This window comes from Spermophilus citellus, assembly GCF_964194105.1.
Source record: "Spermophilus citellus genome assembly, chromosome: 3".
NCBI classification, from domain to species: Eukaryota; Metazoa; Chordata; class Mammalia; order Rodentia; family Sciuridae; genus Spermophilus; species Spermophilus citellus.
Window position 1 is genome coordinate 125,524,081 of NC_138184.1, and position 20,345 is coordinate 125,544,425.

The 20,345-nt window shown below is 42.2% G+C and overlaps 1 protein-coding gene across 1 annotated transcript in view; it reads left to right on the forward strand.

Annotated features, from left to right (window-relative positions):
• PKD1L1 (polycystin 1 like 1, transient receptor potential channel interacting) overlaps positions 1-20,345 on the forward strand; it is a 140,429-nt gene that overhangs the window by 98,393 nt on the left and 21,691 nt on the right. The window contains exons 37-47 of the mRNA XM_081284283.1: positions 342-558; positions 2,491-2,664; positions 3,812-3,931; positions 4,024-4,093; positions 4,681-4,727; positions 5,674-5,833; positions 7,704-7,839; positions 9,041-9,125; positions 9,521-9,697; positions 12,183-12,301; positions 16,008-16,118. Of these exons, the coding sequence (XP_081140409.1) occupies positions 342-558; positions 2,491-2,664; positions 3,812-3,931; positions 4,024-4,093; positions 4,681-4,727; positions 5,674-5,833; positions 7,704-7,839; positions 9,041-9,125; positions 9,521-9,697; positions 12,183-12,301; positions 16,008-16,118 (1,416 nt within the window). The remainder of the gene's footprint in view (positions 1-341; positions 559-2,490; positions 2,665-3,811; positions 3,932-4,023; positions 4,094-4,680; positions 4,728-5,673; positions 5,834-7,703; positions 7,840-9,040; positions 9,126-9,520; positions 9,698-12,182; positions 12,302-16,007; positions 16,119-20,345) is intronic.

Sequence of the window (20,345 nt, forward strand, 5' to 3'; positions counted from 1 at the left end):
AACAAAATGTATTTAAAACTTATGAATTGTTCATTTCTGGAATTCACCAGTTAATATTTTTGGACTCATGCTTGATGGTGGGGAACTGAAGTCATGGAAAGCAGAACTGAGGTTCAGGGAATAAGTGTGATAGATGCTGAACCCCTGTGTGCTGGGTGGGATTCACTACCCACTGGCCAGCTCTGGGGCTTCCACCTGTCGCTCTTCATGGCAGTTATCTGTTGGCATATCTGCCCCTCATGGATCATTAGTGTCCTGAGTGCCAGCATCAGATTTGGCGAGGTGCCATGCCCACGCCATCCTGCACACAGGGCTGATGTGATGCTGCTGTGTGTCATTAGTGCTCCTGCGCAGTTGGGCCCACTCCGGAAGATCCGCCTCTGGCATGACAGCCGTGGGCCTTCCCCGAGCTGGTTCATTAGCCACGTGATGGTGAAAGAGCTGCACTCAGGACAGAGCTGGTTCTTCCCTGCCCAGTGCTGGCTGGCTGCGGACCAATGGGATGGCCACGTGGAGCGAGAGCTCACCCGCCTGCGCCATGGGTTGGGTTTCCAGAAAGTAAGTCCCATGCCAGTGCCAAACTGCCCACCTGGTGACTGGCACACCTTAGCACCTAGCTCTGCTTCTCTTCTTATAGTCATTTATTTAAACTTTTCTCAAGTTTGGCATATTATCTCTTTTCTTAGTCAACTATCAGGATATTCATATCTTCAATGATGCTTGCAGTAAGTGGCCATGTAAGCATAAACTGATGGCCTTTGCCAACTTTAATCGCTACAGTAATGTTTCTTCTTTTAACAATTACTGCAATACCACCTTTGGAATTTCTGGTTACTGGTGGTTTGCAATGTTCAGCAGACCCCTAATTAAAGTCTTTCCAACACCTTGTGTATATATACAAAACAACTTAGATTACTATCACACAATATAGATGTGATTAGGGCCAGATGGCAGGAGATGGTGAAAAGTGACAGTCACCCATGATCTCACAGACCAACTGTGAAAGTTTTGATTTTTACAAGTTCTCTTCCAATCTTTCCCTATTTCCAATGTTCCCTATTCATTTTGTATAGTTGTAATAAAAAGACTTATGTGGTTTGTGCTTCCTAATTCAACATTTTAGAGTAAATTTCTTTATGAATGCTCTTTATGAACAATTTAAGGACTTTATAATATCTGATATTCACTCTTATTTGCTTAAGTATCCACCTACTGGGTACTCTTGATTTTCTTTTATTTACTTCCATGATAGAAAACTGTAGGTTTGAGTGTGTCTTTGGGTTTCTGGCAAATGATTTCCTAAGATGGTTCTCAAGCAGGAGTCAGGGCCCATGAAAGCTGATATTTCCCCAGACACTGGATCTCACCAGTCCACTGGGCTATCCTTCCAGCATGTCCCATTGTCATGGTGGTGAGGAAAACCAGGCTTACAACTGTAATAGTTTCTGGCTTGACATTGCTAATTTATTAGGAAGCACAATCATCATGAATTTGAAACAAGGGTTTCCAATCAGCCATAGCATATGGAAATTCTTCAGCACCTGAAACCAAGGGACAGATTCAACTGGGACTTTCCTTCAGACAATTATTCCATGTAAGAATGACCACTTAGCTGACTGAACACAGTTAACAATAGGAGATGTGCATTGTTTCTCCTCCAGCTATTTTGCTTGAGAACTTTGTGTAAGAAATTCACACTAAGTTCGCCACTTATGAGTCCATGTAGCTATATTCCATGAATCCACTGTAACTCATTGGACAATCAGTTGACATATAAAAGACATAGTCTTATTCTGTTTTGATTGTTTTGCTGGTATTTGCTCATTATTCTACTTGTATTTCATATATCAGTCCTCTGTATAAGTAAGTCTGTTTTTTTCTACAATGTTGAGCACTAAATAATGTTTGAATTGCATTGAAACATTAAAAATTTAGTATAATTCCATGGGCAACATAGTGCCTGCTACATGGTGGAACATGTGGGTTACAGTATGGGTGGCACCAGCTTTTGGTGTACTCAGAGCCCAGTGAAAATGAACTGTCTGTTGGGGAAAGTACTGAGAACATTTCCTAAATAGTCTATTAGGAACACATGGAGAAGTGTGTTCAGAGACTCTAGAGAGAAGGGGTTTCTGAGCCAATGTTAAAAATTCAGAAGCCAGACAAGTGAGAGGGAGGAATGATTGGTACCAAGGCTCAGGGGCCTCCAGTAGGAGGCTGGACTAGGCCAAAGTCCAGGGTGATGGGGGTGTGTGGTTGCAGCAAGATGCTGGTAATGAGGTGAGAGGAAAGAAGCCAGAGCAAGGGGCTATGTGGATCATCCACCTGCACCCAGTGGTTATATAGCATCCAGCTAACCAGCCCAGGTAGAAAAGCCAAAAAATTTTGGAGTCTCAGCTTAGGAAATTGTTGGTTATCATTCAGGATCTCACTCTGTTCACACAAATGTCTGACATCAGGAAATTGTTGTCTTGTGGTTTTCCCTTTCAGCTGTTCTATTCCAAGTTCACAGAGTACCTGGAGGATTTCCATGTCTGGCTCTCCGTGTACAGTCGGCCCTCTTCCAGTGGCTACCTACACACACAGCGACTCACGGTGTCCTTCTGTCTGCTGTGTGTCTATGCATTCCTTGCAGTTCTGGTCACTGCAGTAGAATATGAGCAGGTGGGAGGCAGCTGATTTTCCCACAGTGGCTGCCAATTCTCAAGACCTAAAGCATGGCTCCCTCTTAACCAGGAAATTAGCAAGATTCACTGTACTTGAAGAAGAGTTTAAACCAGGGGAATCAGGCTGTGTACCTGGAGGGACCCCAGGTGACATGGCCAGAGATGTAGCTGGGAAGGGTCTGAAAGATGAAAGGTCTGGGTGAGGAGCTGCTGTGGTTGGCTGACCACTGCTGTATGAGACCTCAAACCCCAGGGGCCACAGAGCATGATATCCCCAGAGGTATTGGTAGCCTGGGTTTTCTCGTGGGAACACTCCCAAGTTTTTTTTAAGGTTGACATTTATTCACATTTTAAACAAATGCTTTGGCTGAGAGAACAGGGAAAAGTCAGCATGGCCACATTAGCATTTGGAATGCCAGTTTACACTGCAAACATGGTCTAATTATTCCTCATGAAATGTAGAGAATTAATTCTGAAACAGTTCAAGCAGTTAAAATGGAGAACCTGTCTCTCCTGAGTGAGGGGAAACAGAATGATTTTGGAGGGGATGGCAAAACAGTGGGATTAGTTTCTTACAACTCAGGGCCACTTATAAGCCCAACCCACTACATCCATATGGTCCCAACCATGCAGCTGGGGATGGTGGCCTTCTTACATGGCACCAGATATCAGAGAGGTGTGGTAACAGTTATAGATTTAGAATTTTTTAAAGGAGTACCATGTGCAAATAATTAGTTTTTAAAAAATATTTCAAAAAATCTATCACTAATTGGCAAGAAGGGAACCATCATATCTACCTGGGATGTACTCAGGACCTGTAGTCAGAAAACCTATGTTGGGTCACTCCTGTGAGATCAACTAGTTGTCTAATCTGAGGCCTTGACCATTTTTCTCTGTTGGGTGGCACATTGAAGACATTGATGCCTTCTTGTCAGATTATAGCAAGGATTAAGTCCATTGAGAATCCCCTTCATGAAAAATGAGTGTCCACAGGGCCTTCTACAGGAGAAAAACAATGACTTTTTTTGTGATTTTTTTAACCTGGATTGAGAGAGCAAAGGTTAAGTCTTCGGAACTACAAATGCCCCTGAGTTTTAAGTTGGAATCACTTGAGAAGTTATAACTTCTACTGTTGACTGTCGCAGCTCCCTCCGGATGTCGGCCCCACAGACATCACTCTCCGATCCTTTAGTCTGGGTTTCCTGTGCACCCTCCTGGCCTCCCCAGGGTCACAGCTCTTGGCACTGCTCTTCAGGCTCAGCAAGGTACCTGTAGACTATCTGCATGGCCCTATGCTCCTGAGTGGCACCTCCACTTGCTGGGGGATATCCTCTCTAACCAGCCTCTACTTCTGCAGGAAGCGATGGAGTATCCCCGGACTGAGGCATGCAGACTGCTAAGAGGAGTGCAGACAGAGGTCCCTCTGGGTAAGCATGCACTAGAAACTCAAACTCTCCCCTCAAGCTGATCCCCTGGGCCAATCTTCTAGGTAGGAATGGAATCCCCTACTTCCAGTTTGCATTATGTTTCATATATATATTTAAAAACCATCTTATTTTCTGTGGGTTGTCCCTTTCATTTGCCCCTCTTCATTGACTTCATAATCCTTTCTTTTTCTAAACAAGATTTAAGTGATTTCGACTTAGTTATGTAAATGGGCCTTTGTCCAATGGAGACTGAATACTTTTTCCCAGTTGCTATTGTTGTTTCAGTTTTGTTATTTTAAAATTTTTATATAGTACCATTTATCACTATTTTCTTTCAAGGCTCGTTTTACTATTTAAAACGTTTTTTTAATACTGCTGTATTTCCTGAGGGCAGCCCTGGGTGACTGAGGAGGTATCAATTCCACACTGGGATGGCAACATTAAAAAGTCCTCATCTTAGCTTTGTCCCATATCTCAGAAAGGCTAATTATGATGGGTCAGGAAGGATAACTGGAGGTAGGTAGTGTACCAGGTAGCTTTAGGATGTCCCTGAGTTGACATCATACATTTGCCTTTTTTTCAATCAGATCCTACTTCCTGTAGAGGTACCCAAGACACCCAGGAGCCATGCAAGGTATGTGGACAACTACATGCATTAACTAATTCTCTAGCATAGCAGGCTAATAATGGGATTTCTCTGGCATTCTTCTTTGGCTGCATGTGGTATGACCATGGGAAGGTCACACATCGTGCTGGCTGGGATCCATTATATGGAAAAGTAGGGCTGATTCTTAAGCCCCGGTGAGGGGGGATGGGCATCCAGGTAGTATCAAGAAGAAGGAGTTTTTGCAGAGGCCAGAAAAATGGGAGAGGAGCAGCCCTGCAGAACCTATAAAGCCTCATGTATATGTTCAGTGAAAACTGCCAAGACCCCTGTGAAGAAGAAAGGCCTGGATGTCTGCTTGGCCTGCTCCTTTCAGCCTACCATGAGGAGCAGGGGCTTGGAGGAGCTGTTGCAGTGATGTGAGCTCCAGGTCTCAAATAGGCCTCTGACTAAAGGCAAGTGAAGGGCAGTTTCTAATGGTGTGACCATAGTAACCCACTGGGATTTTGCTTGTGGGATCTAGGTGACTATGCCCTTAGCTTAAGGCTGATCCTTTGTGGGATTCCTGTGCTTCTTAGTCTCTCACCCCTGCCTGGCAGCTCCAGGGCCTTTGCTTGGAGCATTGTATGCCCTATCCCTAAATGCTGTGCTGGGATTCTCTCTCTCTCACCTTGGAGCCTTTTATCAACCATTGCTCTTGACTGAAACCCTCCTTGGGCAGGTAGTGCCTCCTAGGAATCAGGGTGCAATTACCTGAAAAAATGGAGCTGCTACCAAGCCACAGGCATTGCTTCATGGTCACCCCACAGGTCCTAAGGAGCCAGCTCCCAAGGCTGACTGTGGTTCTCCCTCAGAATTCAAGGACTGCACTTGACCATGTGCCATGCCTGTCCTGTGAGAAGGCTCAGATGGCACCATTGTTGAGGAGTTCACTATCTGTGGGAACATTGACTTTGGCCTGTCCTTGTCATTCCAGCATTCTGTATCAGCCATTCCTTCTGGGAGTGATGGGAGCAGAAGAAAGGCAGAAGGCAATGGCACAGCCTGCCCATCCATGGACTTGGAGGCCTGCAGGCCTGACCACCAGGGGACTTTGCAAAAGGAAAAGAGCCTCCACTCCCCTCCTGGCTTACAAGGTGACATTGCCATGTGGTTGCAACAGGCAGCCCTCTTTTCTGCAGGCCCAACATCAGCCTTAGCCATGGGAGAGGCAGGATGAACAGAGTTGGAGTTGAGACACATGTCACTAGACACTTGAGTCTTATCTAAAAACAGGCTTGGACCCATTTGAAACGGTGGCTTCTAACTTTGTCCCAAATCCTGATTGATTTCTTATTTATATTCAGTATAAGTTACATCAGATCTTTTTAAAAGCCAGTAATAGTGTCTTCACACTCCTTTAGATATTCTGAAATTTGAAGCTTTGTGTTTTAAATTTTTTCCACATTTCTTTTGCTGGTGCATTATAGTTGTACATAATGGTAGGATTGTTGTTACATATTCATACATGCACACAATATAACAGTAAATCTACCAATATTATTCCTTAGTCTTTCCCCTTTCTCTTCCCTCCTCCTCCCTCCTGATCCCTTTCTTCTGTTCTCCAGATCTCCCTTCATTAGATTTTCCTTAGATGTGCCCTGCCCATATTTCTTTTCTTTTTTTTCTCTGTAGTGAAGCTTTGCTTTTATAAAATGTAAATTAGAGTGAATAGCAGCCCCTCCTTCAATTATGCTGCGGGCTCAGCAATGAGCTGGAAAAGCAGAAAATGACCTGGAAAACAAGGGCTGCACCCAGGGAGGGCAGGTCATCCTGCGCTTGGGTCTCAAGAGGAGACCAAGCTGTCCCCTGTCAGTCTCATCCAAGCGGGAGCTAGCTGCTGGGCCTGGTCTAGTTGCATGTGTGCAACCATGAGGGCCTACTCAACACAGGGCCTAGAGCATTGGTTTTGGGTAGCAGGTGGACCCTGCTCTGCATACTCACCATAGGAGCAGAAAAAGGTCTTTTCTGTAGGTCCTGAATGAGACCTCAGGTAGGTGAGCCTATAGTACAGGCACCAGTATTGCTAAAAGTATGGCTACCCTCCATGGCAAGCTGGACACATGCACTCTGGGAAGTGAAAGCTCAGAAGTGGAAAGTTCGCACTGGTGGACCAGACGCCAAGGAGGCGGTGGGGAAGGTGTGGCTTAGGAAGACACTGCCATCCCATCCTGGTCACACCTCTGCATTCCTGTTGCATGTTCAGCAAGTGTCCTTTGGTTTGCCCAATGCCAGCTTCCTGGTCTATTGAAATGGGCTGGGTTTAGTTGCCCTAGATTGACACTGCCTCCTGCCCCTAGATGTTCCCCCATTGGGATTTATCTCTAAGAACCATCTCTTGAGAAAAGGAGCTCTACAACTCCCTTCCAAGGAGAGGGATTGTGTGGGGTGACCTCTGGTTATGTGCATGGCTCTGGAGGAATTGCATGCCTAAGAGGAAATGATGAAGGCTGTGGGGACAAGTCACAGCTCTGTGTCCAAATGGTGTGAGTGAGTCTTAATCCAGTCAGAGCAGATCCTGCAGATCTAAGTCAGACTACTTAGTCATTTGGGATCTGAGATGGGAACTAGTCCCTCTGCCTTTAATGTTGGGGACCTCTCCGTCATTTTAAGAGGCATTTTAGTAGAGCCCCTGAGGTGCTATCCTGGACCTTCAAGCAAAGATCAATGTTCTAGCTCAAAGTCCATCAGGAAAGATGAGTTCCTTCTTAACCCATTTGTTCTATTCAGGCCTTCCACTGATTGGGTGAAGGCCCATCTGCCCTCAGAAGGCCTCTGCTTTATTCAGTCCACAACACAAATGTTAATGTCATCTGGAAACTCCCTCATAGACACACCCACAATAATCTTTGGCCCAATTTCTAAACACCCTACAACCCAGTCAGGGTGACACTAAGCTCACCATCACACTGTGGGTGAGGTTATTGGGTCTGTTAACCAGCTTGTCTCTGTCTTACTCTTCTGTAGCTCCAAAAGGTGGTTTTGAAGGGCTCCTGCCCCAGTGGTCAAGAGCTGGCATGCCTTGGTCAAACTCTGCAGCATGGGCCATTTGTGGATCAGTTTCCCTAGCCTGTGGACTGGGGACAGGACTCATAGGCTACAGGTGAGCTTTTGAGGCTTTCAAATATACTCAGGTCACTTGATGAAAGTCTAGCATTTGTAAAGGAGGCCCCTCTTTTCTAGGAACACATAAAATGCAGATACCAGATGTCACCATTGATATTTTCTACCTCACCCCACTCCACCCCATGGGAGTGAGCAGAATCATATGCAAACCCCAGAGGATCATTTGGTTGGGCAAGCTCTGTAACAGCCACCCAGCCCGGATGGCATACTGGGTGTTAAATAAGAAGCCCTAGGGTCCTCATTAAGGAATGAAGGGCCAGTCACCAAGCTCCTGAGAGGGAGCTCAGACAAAGTGCTCATCATCTCCTGTTTGAAAAAGCCCAGGCACAGAGGAGGTTGAGGCAGGAAGATTGTAAGTTAAAGGCCAGCCTCAGCAATTTAGAAAGGCCTTGTCTCAAAACAAAAAAAAATAAAAAGGACAGAGGATGTAATTCAGTGGTAGAGCTCACCTGGGTTTAATCCCCAGTACAACAACAAACAAGCCTATGCCTGTGCGACGGTTACCATCCATGCACCATCCATTCGGGACTGCCCCCGGCACTCAGTGCCTCTTGGTCTGGCTGCTGTGTGGCTTTGGTCACCACTAGAGGCCCCAGAGTCATCTCATGGCTCCTGTGGGCCCACATGTTCCTAAACCATGGGAAGTAGGTCACAAAGCCAAGGCCTTTTCTTCCTTATGATCTCCCCTCACCCAGATGCACACACTGAATCACTGTGAGGATGGATGAGGCACTAGAGCACTCTGTGCCTCAGTTTACCCATCTGGAAATATGGATCCTCAGCCCTTAATTCTTGGGGTCCAAGGAGGCAGGTGAAGTCCCAAGTGCTCTCCTGCTCCCACTGCATCCACTTGTTGCAGCTGTCACCAGGTCACACCTGCCTTTTCCTCCTCTTCCCTCCCTCTGCTCTGTTGCTGTGTGTTGGATTTCTTTTCTCTTACCACTGAGTAGCTTTAGAAAGGCAGATATTCTCTCAGCAAGGAATGACTCTCCTCTAATGGGCAGAAAGATACAGTGCCCATGTCCAGTAGCCCCAACCTGGCTGCAGCCCCACTTCCTGCCCAAGGTCTCAACCTGCAAAGGTGCTGACCTACTCCTGTGTCCGTCCCCATGCTCAGGTGGTAGAGACCATGGTGGCTTGCTTCCACAAGGGTACTGACTGCATTCTCTCCTGGACAGGTTTGTTACGGCTCAGTGTATGAGGTGGCTGCACCTGTTGTCCCTTTCCGTGGTTTGCTGCGTGTTTGTCACCCAGCCACTCATGGTAAGACACACCTTCTGAGGCAGAGGTTCCTCTGTTCAGCAGGACACTGGAGAGGGGGATGCATTTTGGCAATGCATGTTGGCTGCATTTTCACAATGCATTTCTTTTCTTTATAGTTTGATTTGAGCTGTGGTGAGGAAAAAAAAAAAAAAGAGGGAGCCAGGCCTTGTGCTAAACTCCATAGGTGACCACCCGTTTTTCAGTTGAGGAACCTGAGCCTGGAGAACTTAAGTCTCTCGGGCCAGGCCAGGCCTGGTAAGGGGCAAGCCTCTGGTGAGTGGTTCAGAACCAGGAAATGGAGGCCTATTGGCAATTAGGTACCAGGAGGACAGTTCTGTGGAGGGAACACAGCCCAATGCTGATGATAGCCCCTGCTATCACATCTCTCCCTCCAGATATGCATCATGGCATTGGGCTTTGCTTGGAAAAAAAAAGACGACAACCAATTTTTTGCTGAGTCTTTATATGAAGCAACCAGGAATCTGGACTCGGAATTGGAAGAACGTTCCGGAACCCATGTTCCCCTTTCTCACAGCTGCTGCATTTCTGACTATGCAAGGGAAATTGAAAAAGTAAGGGGATTATCAGTGCAGCATGAACTGGGCTTTGGAGAACCATGCTGTCTGTGTTCTTGTCATGTACTTCCCTTCTTCCCTCCATCCTTAATTTCCTTTCTTTCTCCTTTCCTTCCTATATTCAGTTTTGCTTGTTTGTACATATGGTATTGTCTTAGGTGTGGATGCTATGAAAAAAAGCAAGGTCTTTCAGCCACCACAAAGAAACTCACAGGCTTGTTGTTGGCATGAATATACATAAAATAAAATGTGCTATTCTATTCTGAGAAGTAATCACTGGTCCTTATGACCAAGGCTGCAGCCCCAGTTCATTCACAGTCAGATACCATCTCTCCCTCTGCTCACCCCCACTCCCCTCCTCTCAGAAAGCCCAGAGAGCTCGGACAAGCTAAGCAATCTCATCAGGTGACTGATCCACAGCCTTCCTCCCTGGCACCTGGATGATGAGAATATATACTGAGCATCAATTATATAGTCTGTGGTCATTGTGTTGTTATGGTTTGGATGTGAGGTGTTAGGAGAGCCTTAACCCAATCAGTGAATTAATCCCTTGATGAGATTAACAGTGGGAATTGAAGGCAGGTGGGTGTGGCTGAAGGAGGTGGGGCATTAGGGGTGTGGCTTTGGGGTATATATTTTGTATCTGGCATGTGGAGTCTCTCTCTCTCTGCTTCCTGATCATAGTTTGAGCCACTTCCCTCTGCCACACTCTTCTAGCTTGATGTTCTGCCTCACTTCAAGCCCCAAGGAATGGAGTCAGCTGTCCAAGGATTGAGACTCTGAAACTATGAGCCCCCAAATAGACTTTTCCTCCTCTGAAATTTTTTTGTCATGTCTTTTATTCACAGCAGTGAAAAAGCTGACTAAAACAGTCATGCTACATTTACGTTCACTGTATCAATTTGTTGCTTATAAGATTTTGTGAAGTAGGCAGGATTATTGCATCCCACTTTAAAGATAAGGATGTTGGGGCTCATAGAGGTGAAATAATAAAGGCCAAGTCCACATAGCAGTACAGTACACCCCAGCCCCTCATCTGAGGAGCAGTATTGCTGTGGTTTTTTCTCACACCTGTTGGATCTCAACTTTCCTTTCTGCTTCAAGGCTTTCTTACCTTTTCCCCAGGTGCAGATACTCCACCTCCCTACTCTATCTCTGTTCTTTCTCTTTCTATAGATTTTTCCTCAGGGGTAGATTCCTCTGGCAGATTCAGCTGTGATCCTAAGCATCAGGTTGGCATCACTAGACCTGTGCCCATCCCATTAGCACCTTGAAGTCAAGATACCTGTTTCAGTTAGTTTTGTGTCACTATGACCAAAATACCCAACAAGAACAACTTAGAGGAGGGAGAGTTTATTTGGGGCTCCTGGTTTCAGAGGTCTCAGTCCAAGGGTGGCTGAGTCCATTGCACTGGGCCCAAGATGACGTAGCACACCATGGCAGAAAGAATCATGGAAGACCATAGCTCCATTCATGGCAGTCAGGAAGTAGAGGAGAAAAGCAGAAAAAGGGCCACAGGGTAGATACACCCTTCCAGGGTATGGCCCCAGTGACCCACCTCCTCTAGCAGCACTCCACCTGCCCACAGTTACCACCCAGTAAATCCATTCTAGTTTGATTAGGTGACAGCTCTCATAATCTCACAATTTTACCTCTGAACATTCCTGCATTAACAGAGGAGCTTTTAGGGGAAACTTCACATCCAAACCACAACAGAGCTCCACCCACCAACCTTCCCCACATTCGGCTTCAGTGCTCACCCTTCTCATGATAACACATCCATCAGCTGAAAGGAATATCCCAACCACCAAGCTTCAATCCCCAGGTTTACTGTTATATATGTATTTCTTAAAAGTACAACAGAGGAAGGAGAGCTTCTGAGTTTCCAGATCAATGTCTCCCATATCTGACCTAGGGTCTCCTCATTGAACATGTATTGAATGAACAAATGCGTGAATGAGAAAAAAATGAATGAATATTTTCAATGGGTTATTTTAATAACCCATTGAAATACTCCATCCACTGTTATGTGTGTCTTGAACATAAACAGACATAATATGAAAGCAGTAATATTTTAAAAAAGAAAATCAAAGGTCATTTCTTGCTAAGACTGTACTTTATAATGGTTTTTCCAGACTTTGAAGATTTCTAAAAGAAAATAACATGCAAATGCCAAAGATAATTGCTCCCATAATTTGACAGTAGCAGACATGCCTGTTGTGTAAAGCTATTCTTTATAGTGGCCCAGCTGCAGCTCCTGCCAAAAAAAGTTTGGCTGGGATATAAGCAGAGTTTCTTTTAAATGGAGCTACCCTGTCTCCAAACCTCTCCCCAACAACCTGGTATACATTCTCTACATAAAGTAGCTCTTTGTTCCCAAATACCAGGCAAAGCTCAGTGATGATGTTGCTTTTGGCTGGTGGTAAATGCCTCTCTCCTTTCACTGCCAGCCTGAGGGAATTAGCATTTTCATCCCTGACAGGTCTTGGCTGCCCGACAACGAGAACGCAACCTGCGCTGGGTGCGTCCACCATCCAAGACTCAGCTCAGGGTCATCAGGGAGAAGATTAGGAAAAAGAGTCGTACGGAGGCAGCCCTAAGGTGGGTGCAGATGTGCCTAGGATGGGTGCACTCTGGTCCAACTCCCCTTTTATTCTTAAAAGATTATTCTCATCAGGTATTGGGGAGTACAGGTGGGAAGATCCTTTTCCATATATCATTCTGTGCCCAGCACTGGGATGCAGGGAAATTAGAGTTAGAAAACTTGGTCCTGCAAGCTACCCATGATACGTTGGTTAACATCTTACTCCCTGGTCCTCAATTTCCTCCATCCATGCATAGACTCAGGAGAGGGGGGTGGGGCAGAGAAAAGAAAAAGACCAGCAACTTTTTAGAGCAAAAATGTGCTTTCAAACATTTTTTAGAAAAAAAAAAAGAGAGACTATGGCACTTCCACCTACAGTTAGAGAATTGCAAATTAAAACTGGGGGAAAATATATATATATCTCCATCCATCCACAGGCTCTTTTGGTGAGCTATGATAAAGTACTCTCACACTGATAGGAATGTAAAAGGCACAGCCAGCCCCCATGGGGGAATTTGGAACTCTCTAGCACAAGTACAGATGTGCTTACCTTTTGCCCAGACTCCCCACTAGTAGGAATCACCCTTAAAGACACATTAGCAAAAATATGAGAAAACCCGCACATGAGACAATTAGTGCAACACCTTGTGTAATAGAAATAGCTTAGGAATAACCACCTCTTCCCAGGAGGACAGGGACAGCATGGAGTTGTGTTTAGATATAACAAAAGCATGAGGAGCCCAGCACAGTGGAGCATGCCTATAACCTCAGCTGCTTAGGAGGGGGAGGCAGAAGAATCCCAAGTTGGTGGCCAGCCTCAGCAACTTAGCGAGACTCTTTCTCAAAATAAAAAAATAAAGACTTAAGCTGTAGCTCAGCAGTAGAATGCTTATCTAGCATGCAAAAGCCCTTGCATTTTCAGTAGTGGCAGGCAGGGTTTGGTGGGGGGGGGGGGGGTGAGGATGGCTTTTAGGGAAAGACCTTCAGGATCTTATGGGAGAAGCTCCAGATAAAGAACTTGCTTGGTGTGTTTCCCCCACTGCTTAACAGAAAGAATATGAATATATATGCCCATGAGTCTGCTTATCTTAAAACATAGGAAAAGAAATTACATTTAACTTTAGAAAATGAGTGTTATGGAGAGAGAAGAATAAAATTTTAAAAAGATTTGTGTTAAGATTAAAATTTTGCCCTTACTGGTTATATTCCACCTCAAAAATATTGGAAGCTTCTAGTCCTAGTTTTGAATTAAAAGTATAGATATGAACTAATGTGGAATGTTAAAACAAAAGAATAATATTTTCCTAGCTCCATTCACTAAGAAAAGAACTAGAAACAATCCAAGAGCAATAAGCCCCAGCACCTAGATTCCAGTCTACAGATACCATTTTCCACCAAAATAATAATAATAATAATAATAATAATAATAATAATAATAATAATAAAAATAAATAAAAGCCAGGAATTATTGGGATTTCTGATTTAAAGTCTGTGACAGAAAATACACAAGCTGCTCCTGAAACATTGTTTAATCAAGAGATTAATAACAACTAGAACCATTACCAAAGGACTCAGAAGCCAATTTTAAGGGAGTTCATGTTGGTCAAAGATGGGATAATTTGACACTAGATTAAAAATTACAACTATAATGAATTAAAAGTTATGAAATATATTTAAAGCCATGAGTTTAGGATGATGCCCAAAACTGTAATCATTGCAATTAACATTAGAAAACACTCAGAAATCCCCTTTTTAAAAATTAGGAAATACTGTTGCCTTTCCCAATAAACTGCACCTCTGCAAAAATACAGGAAAGGAGAAGGGAACTTTTTTTTTCACAAAGGTATTCCAGCTGCTAGGTGAAGGCTAATGATGGAATTAGAACTTGAACGTTTTTTGCAGCTTTTAATTAATTAACTAATCTAGCCACTACTCATCAACAAAGGGCAATATAGAAGAAAGAAGGAGAGAGACCTAAAAATAATCAGACATTGTGCGTTTTCTGACCATCACCCCTAAGCCAGTCTATCCTGAAGAATTCAATCTTAATTTAATGAAGGTTGTTTTTTCTTTTGCAATTTATAGTTTATAGTGAGAACACACTAAATAACACTATAAGGAAGCAAAGACATACAAATCTATAGCACACAGAACCAATTTGTTCAACAAGTAAACTGCAAAGCAACCAAAAAGAGTTCCAGTAGGTACATAATATTAAGAGATATAACAGAAAAGTGGTTAGTGTATTACATCATATTAACATCATAAATACGGAAAACCATATGATTCTCCCAGTAGATGTCCAGAATGCATGAGACAAAATAGAACATTAATTCATGAAAGAAGGAAACCCCAAAACTCAGCAAACTAGAAATAGAAAAGAAATATTCTAAGCTAATACAAAGGGTATCTATAAAAAACGATTAGTCTAACATCATACTTGATGGTGAGACACTTTTAGATCAGGAACAAAGCAGAAATGTCTGTTCTCTCTCCCATTGACAGTTACAATAGAAATCCTAGCAATTGTAACAGGAAAGAAAAAAAACATGAAAACAATATAGATTTGAATGAAAAATAAAACCATCTACTAGCAGATGACAGGAATAGTCTTTTTTTTAAATGTTGAAATTTATGTATTTATTTATTTATTTTTATTGGTTGTTCAAAACATTACAAAGCTCTTGACATATGACAGGAATAGTTTTAACAGAAATTCCCAAATAATCTACAAAAATGACTGCTAGAACTGATAAGTGAATTTAGCAAGCTGGTAGGATACAGGTCAATGTAAAAACATAAATCATGTTTCTATTACACAAGCACAAAATAATCAGAATTTAAGAGGCAATACCGTTTAACATAGCCCCAAAGAAATGAAGTATTTAGACATACATCTAAGAAAGCATTCGAGATCTGTATGCTGAAACTCATGAAACTGTAATGAAAAAAAAAATTCCTAAATAGAGAGAAATACTGTGTGCATCAGTTGGGAGACTGACTTAATATTGTGTGAAGTCTTTCCAGTTTGATCTGTAGATTCAATGTAATTACAAACTAAAATCCCACAAGTCTTTTAAAATGGATACTGACAAACTGATTCTGACATGTATATGGAAAACAAAGAATTAGAATACTCAAAAAATGTGAAAAAGGAACAGATTGGAGGATTGACACTATGCAATTTTAAGATATACTATAAGGCTGCAGAAACCAAGACTGTTGGTGTTTTGCAGCAGAATCAACACACAGCTCAATAAAAGAGACACATAGAACCACACAAATATGCTCAAGTGATTTTTTTTATAAACAAAGACCATTCAATGGAGAAAAAGATATTCTTTTAAAAAATGGTGCTTAGAAAGTTGGATTTTGATGTGTAAGAAAAATAAATGTGAATCTTAACATATCTCATACTTTATACAAAAATTTCCTCTCAGGGGGCTGGGGATGTGGCTGAAGCGGTAGCGCGCTCGCCTGGCATGCGTGCGGCCCGGGTTCGATCCTCAGCACCACGTACAAACAAAGATGTTGTGTCCGCCGAGAACTAAAAAATAAATATTAAAAAAAAAATTCTCTCTCTCTCTCTCTCCTCTCTCACTCTCTCTTTAAAAAAAAAAATTTCCTCTCAGGATTCCATTAAAAGTGTTTTGCAGAGGGAAAAACCTGGGTATACGCACAGAGGGTTATGAGGATGCTGACTTGAAAAATCTCTTCTTACAGAGACATTTCCATGTACATTCTCATGCTGCTTCTGCTTTTGTTTATAATATATGGGAAATTCTGCCCAGATGAATATTCTCTCAATCAAGCTATCCGGAAGGAATTTATAAGGTGAGAGATTTGAGGAATTCCTCTAGATCTGGGAATTGTTGTACTAGTTCATGACCAGTGCACACCAAGAGGGAGCCCCGAGCTCAACATTCCGGAAGCAGCTTCCTTCACTTTGTTATGTGAGCAAGCCATATCATTTGTCACATCTTGGTCTTCTAGTACTGAAGGGGGAGCCCTATAGAAGTCTAGTCTACTTCTTGGGTCCATTTTACCTGTGCATGACTGAGGATCAGTGAAAGGTTTTCACCACATCCCACACACAAAATTTGAGAAAGACTGTCAAATTGACTCACTGGACATTATTTCCCCAGTGTTAATACGGGGCCTCCATTTGCTGACTTTGAGCATGCTCTCAGCATCTCATTTTTGGTAAATAGTGAAACAAGGATATTCCAAGGCACTTTGAAGTCTAGGTCAAAACAGGGTCTAACAATTTCTTATTTGTGCAAGACATTAGAGTTCTTCAACCACAAGCTATGGTTGCAATTCATAATATATGACACCCAATTTCAAACTATCTATAATACTTCCTCAAGTATTCTACCATTTCTCAAGTGTTTATTTACTTCTTCCTGCTTTTAAAAATGGTAGTTTCCTGGAGAGCAGTATAGAGATTCCTCAAAAAACTAGAAATGGAATCACCATATGACCTAACTATCCCACTTCTTGATATTTTCCCCAAAGATCTAAAATCGGCATACTATAGCAATGGGACCAACTCCATATTTACAGCTAAATATTCTATAATAGCTAAATTATGGCATCAACCCAGGTGCCCATCAATAGAGGAATGGATTAAGAAATTGTGATACACACACACACACACACACACACACACAGTGGAGTTCTACTCAGCCATAAGAAGAATGAAATTATGGTATTTGCTGGTAAATGGATAGAAATGGAGACTATCATGCTATGTGAAATAAACCAAACTGAGAAACTCAAAGGTCTAATGTGTTCTCTCATATACAGAAGCTAGATTAAAATAAAGAAAAGGAAGAGGTAAGGATAAGATAATATAAAGAACTAATCAAATATAAATTAATAGATGAACAAAAGGAAGTCGAATAAAGGAAGGAGAATGGGAGAGAGGAGAGAGAACAGGAAGGAAAAGTGGGGGGATCATGAACTGAAATTGATTTTCATGCATGTTTGAGTTTGTTGGAATGAATCCAACTTCTATGTATAAATATATAGCTCTAATATAAAAATGAAAATAGTAGAATTTTGCTGGGTACAGTGGCACACTCCTGTAATCACAACAAATAGGGAGGCTAAGGCAGGAGAATCACAAGTTTCAGGCCAGTCTTGGCAACTTAGTGAGCCCCTAAGCAACTAAGCAAGACCCTGTCTCAAAATTTAAAAATAAAATAAAAAGGACTGGGGATGTGGTTAAGTGAGTTTCATTCCCCAGTACCAAAATAAATAAATAAATATAAAAATAAATTCAAACAGTAGAATTTCTTGTAATTCCAGCTACTTGGAAGGCTGAGGCAGAAGGATCACAAGTTGGAGGCCAGCCTCCACAACTTAGTGAGACCCTGACTCAAAATAAAAAAGAAAAAGAGTTGGGGATATGGTTCAGTAGTAAAGCTTCCCTGAGTTCAGTTCCCAGTACTGAAAATAAAATAAATAAACAAAGAGTTTCATTCGAGGTAAAAATGAAAGAACTTAAAAGTACAAAGCAGAAAAATTACCTTGATACCCCAAGGCAGAGTCATTTGTCAAGCTATTTTTCTTTTCCATGACTTAACATCTTTGAAATTGGGACACACATTGTAACCAACATATACATTTAAATCTAGCATTCCTTTTTCATTGAAAGTTGTTATTAAATCCATAATTGGACTTTATTTCACCTGTTAAAAATATTCTGTCTGATAGTTTTTTCAAGGAAGTGTGACTTTGAAATCTGAAGATCACAGAATGAGTTGATATTCTCAAAGGCTTCAGTAATAGAAAGTAAAATATTGCTCTGTGTTCTGGGGTTTACATTCTCTTTCTCCAAAGAATATTTTTAAACAGATTTTTTATAGCATTTCTATGAGCGTGTTGCCTTTGACTAAGTAATTAAATTTGATAGAAATGTTTTTTGCAGGAATGAATGGAAAATTCATATAATTTTATTTATTATTTAAGAACATTTATTTTTATCTTGTGCAAAAGGGAGGTTTATTGATACCCAGTCAGATAATGACTAGTAAATGTCAAGCCCCTTGTTAGTTTTATGACTCACTAATGTGGTAAGACCTGAAAGTTCCAGTTCATTGAATCTGGATTCTCCAGAGCTCAATTATCCAACATTTTACTGTAAAGCTCAGTGATATTTTCTGCCTCCTCACTTGCAAAAGCAGCAGTTATTTTTGTTGCTTTCTGACTTTTTAGGTCTCTCACCTGGGCAGGTGCACAAAATATGCCAGTAGGTGGCGATGTGAGCAAAACAAAATGACAATTTGCTGCGTTCTCTGGAAATGGAAATACAAACCCGAAAAACTGCTTACTTTGGCTAGTTTATTTTTTTAATCTTACATTTCATAAGTCAGCATTATCTGACATGTTTCTCATATGAATTGTTGCCACTTGGTATTCAAGTCAGAAATATCACAGCTGAGATAATATTTGTGAGATCTCGCACGCACTTGAGACCAATGTGCTTAGATGAACCGCTCAGATATTACCCCTGTGGTTTCTTAGAGACCTTATGATTCCACAAGGATGCAAAATCTCACTACCTCTGGATGGTCTAACCACAAGGCAGGGATACATTCTTATGTCCTGGTTCATATCGGAATGTTTAAAACTGGACCCTCTCTGCCTCACTTCACCATCCCTACCTCCCCCCACTATCCCAACACCTCACCTGCACCCCCATCCACCACTCCCTGATCCTGAAACATCAACAACTCCTGAAGGCTTGTTGTTTGTAGCATTCCAGAAAGAGGAGCTAAAGGCCAGGAGGGAAATGAATTACATGGAACCCGGGGACTAGGCTTCTGGCTTTCTTGTGGCTACCAGGTGACTGCCAGCCCTTTCTAGGCTATAGAATCTTCATCTATAAAGTGAAGGAGTTGGGCTCCTGGGTTTCTGTGTCTTCATATTTAAGGGGCATTTGAAGTGTTTTCTGAACTCAATAAGGTCTTCATAAAATTCCAAGTAAAATAAAACAAAAATAAAGTACCAGTAAATGAAAAGAGCACTCTGTCCAAGTGCCAGGCATGGAAAATGAGGCTGATTTTATCTTTCACATTGTTTAGCTAGTTTTGTAGGCCTGTTTTATATAATTGCTGTAATTAGTACAGACATAGCCAGAGTATTCTTGGCTCATTTGGCTCACTACCTGCACTCCAGTGTGCCAGGAGTGCATGTGAGATGAATTCATTCTGGTGTGGGATGTCTCAGCTTGAGTTTTGCTTGGGTCTTTCTTGACGTAGCTTCTTTCATGTTATCTCAACAGGGGCCAGAGTCAGACAGTGAGAACATTCCTTCAAAAGTCATGCAAACTTGGTCTGGGGATGTATTCTGTGATAGAGCACTTGCGTGGCATGAGAGAAGCCCTGGGTTCAATTCCCAGCCCTGGGAGGGAGGGAGTTATGCAAAAATCAATGTAGCCATAAAATTTATACTACTTTATTTGATAATAACACAGGAGCATATTGGATGATAGGTGTATAGTCAGTTTATCTGTCAAATAATCTTGCTTCTAAGAACAGATGATTAACACTTCTCTGTTGAAAATTAAGGATCATCCTCTTCCCCTCCTCCTGCCCTTTCTGTCATTGCCTCTCCATCTTTCATGTTTTCCTTCCCCAGGGGCTGTGAATATTTGCAGAGCTGTATCTTCTTGTTTTATGTTCCCATCTCTGGTACCTCTCTGTTTCTTCTTCCCATCCTCTTGAAGTTTTTGTAGGTCTCCAACTTGCTCTGTGTTTGACATATAATCTGGCCAAAGTTTCAGAGAAGGGGAAAGTAGAGAATCAGCACCCAACAGGCAGCCTGCATAGGTTAGGCAAAACTAATGAAGCCCAAATATGTGAATGGAGAGGAGGTCCTCCATCTGTAGGAAAACAATGAAATAAAACCAGTCAAATTAGCTAGCTGGAGTTTTATTCCCACATGTTATGGAAAATTTTGAACATATTAATAGTGTATATAAATTGTTCATTGAGACTCTTTGCATCTCTCTCTTAACTTCTATGTTAATAACTTTTCTCTTTTTCTTGGTTT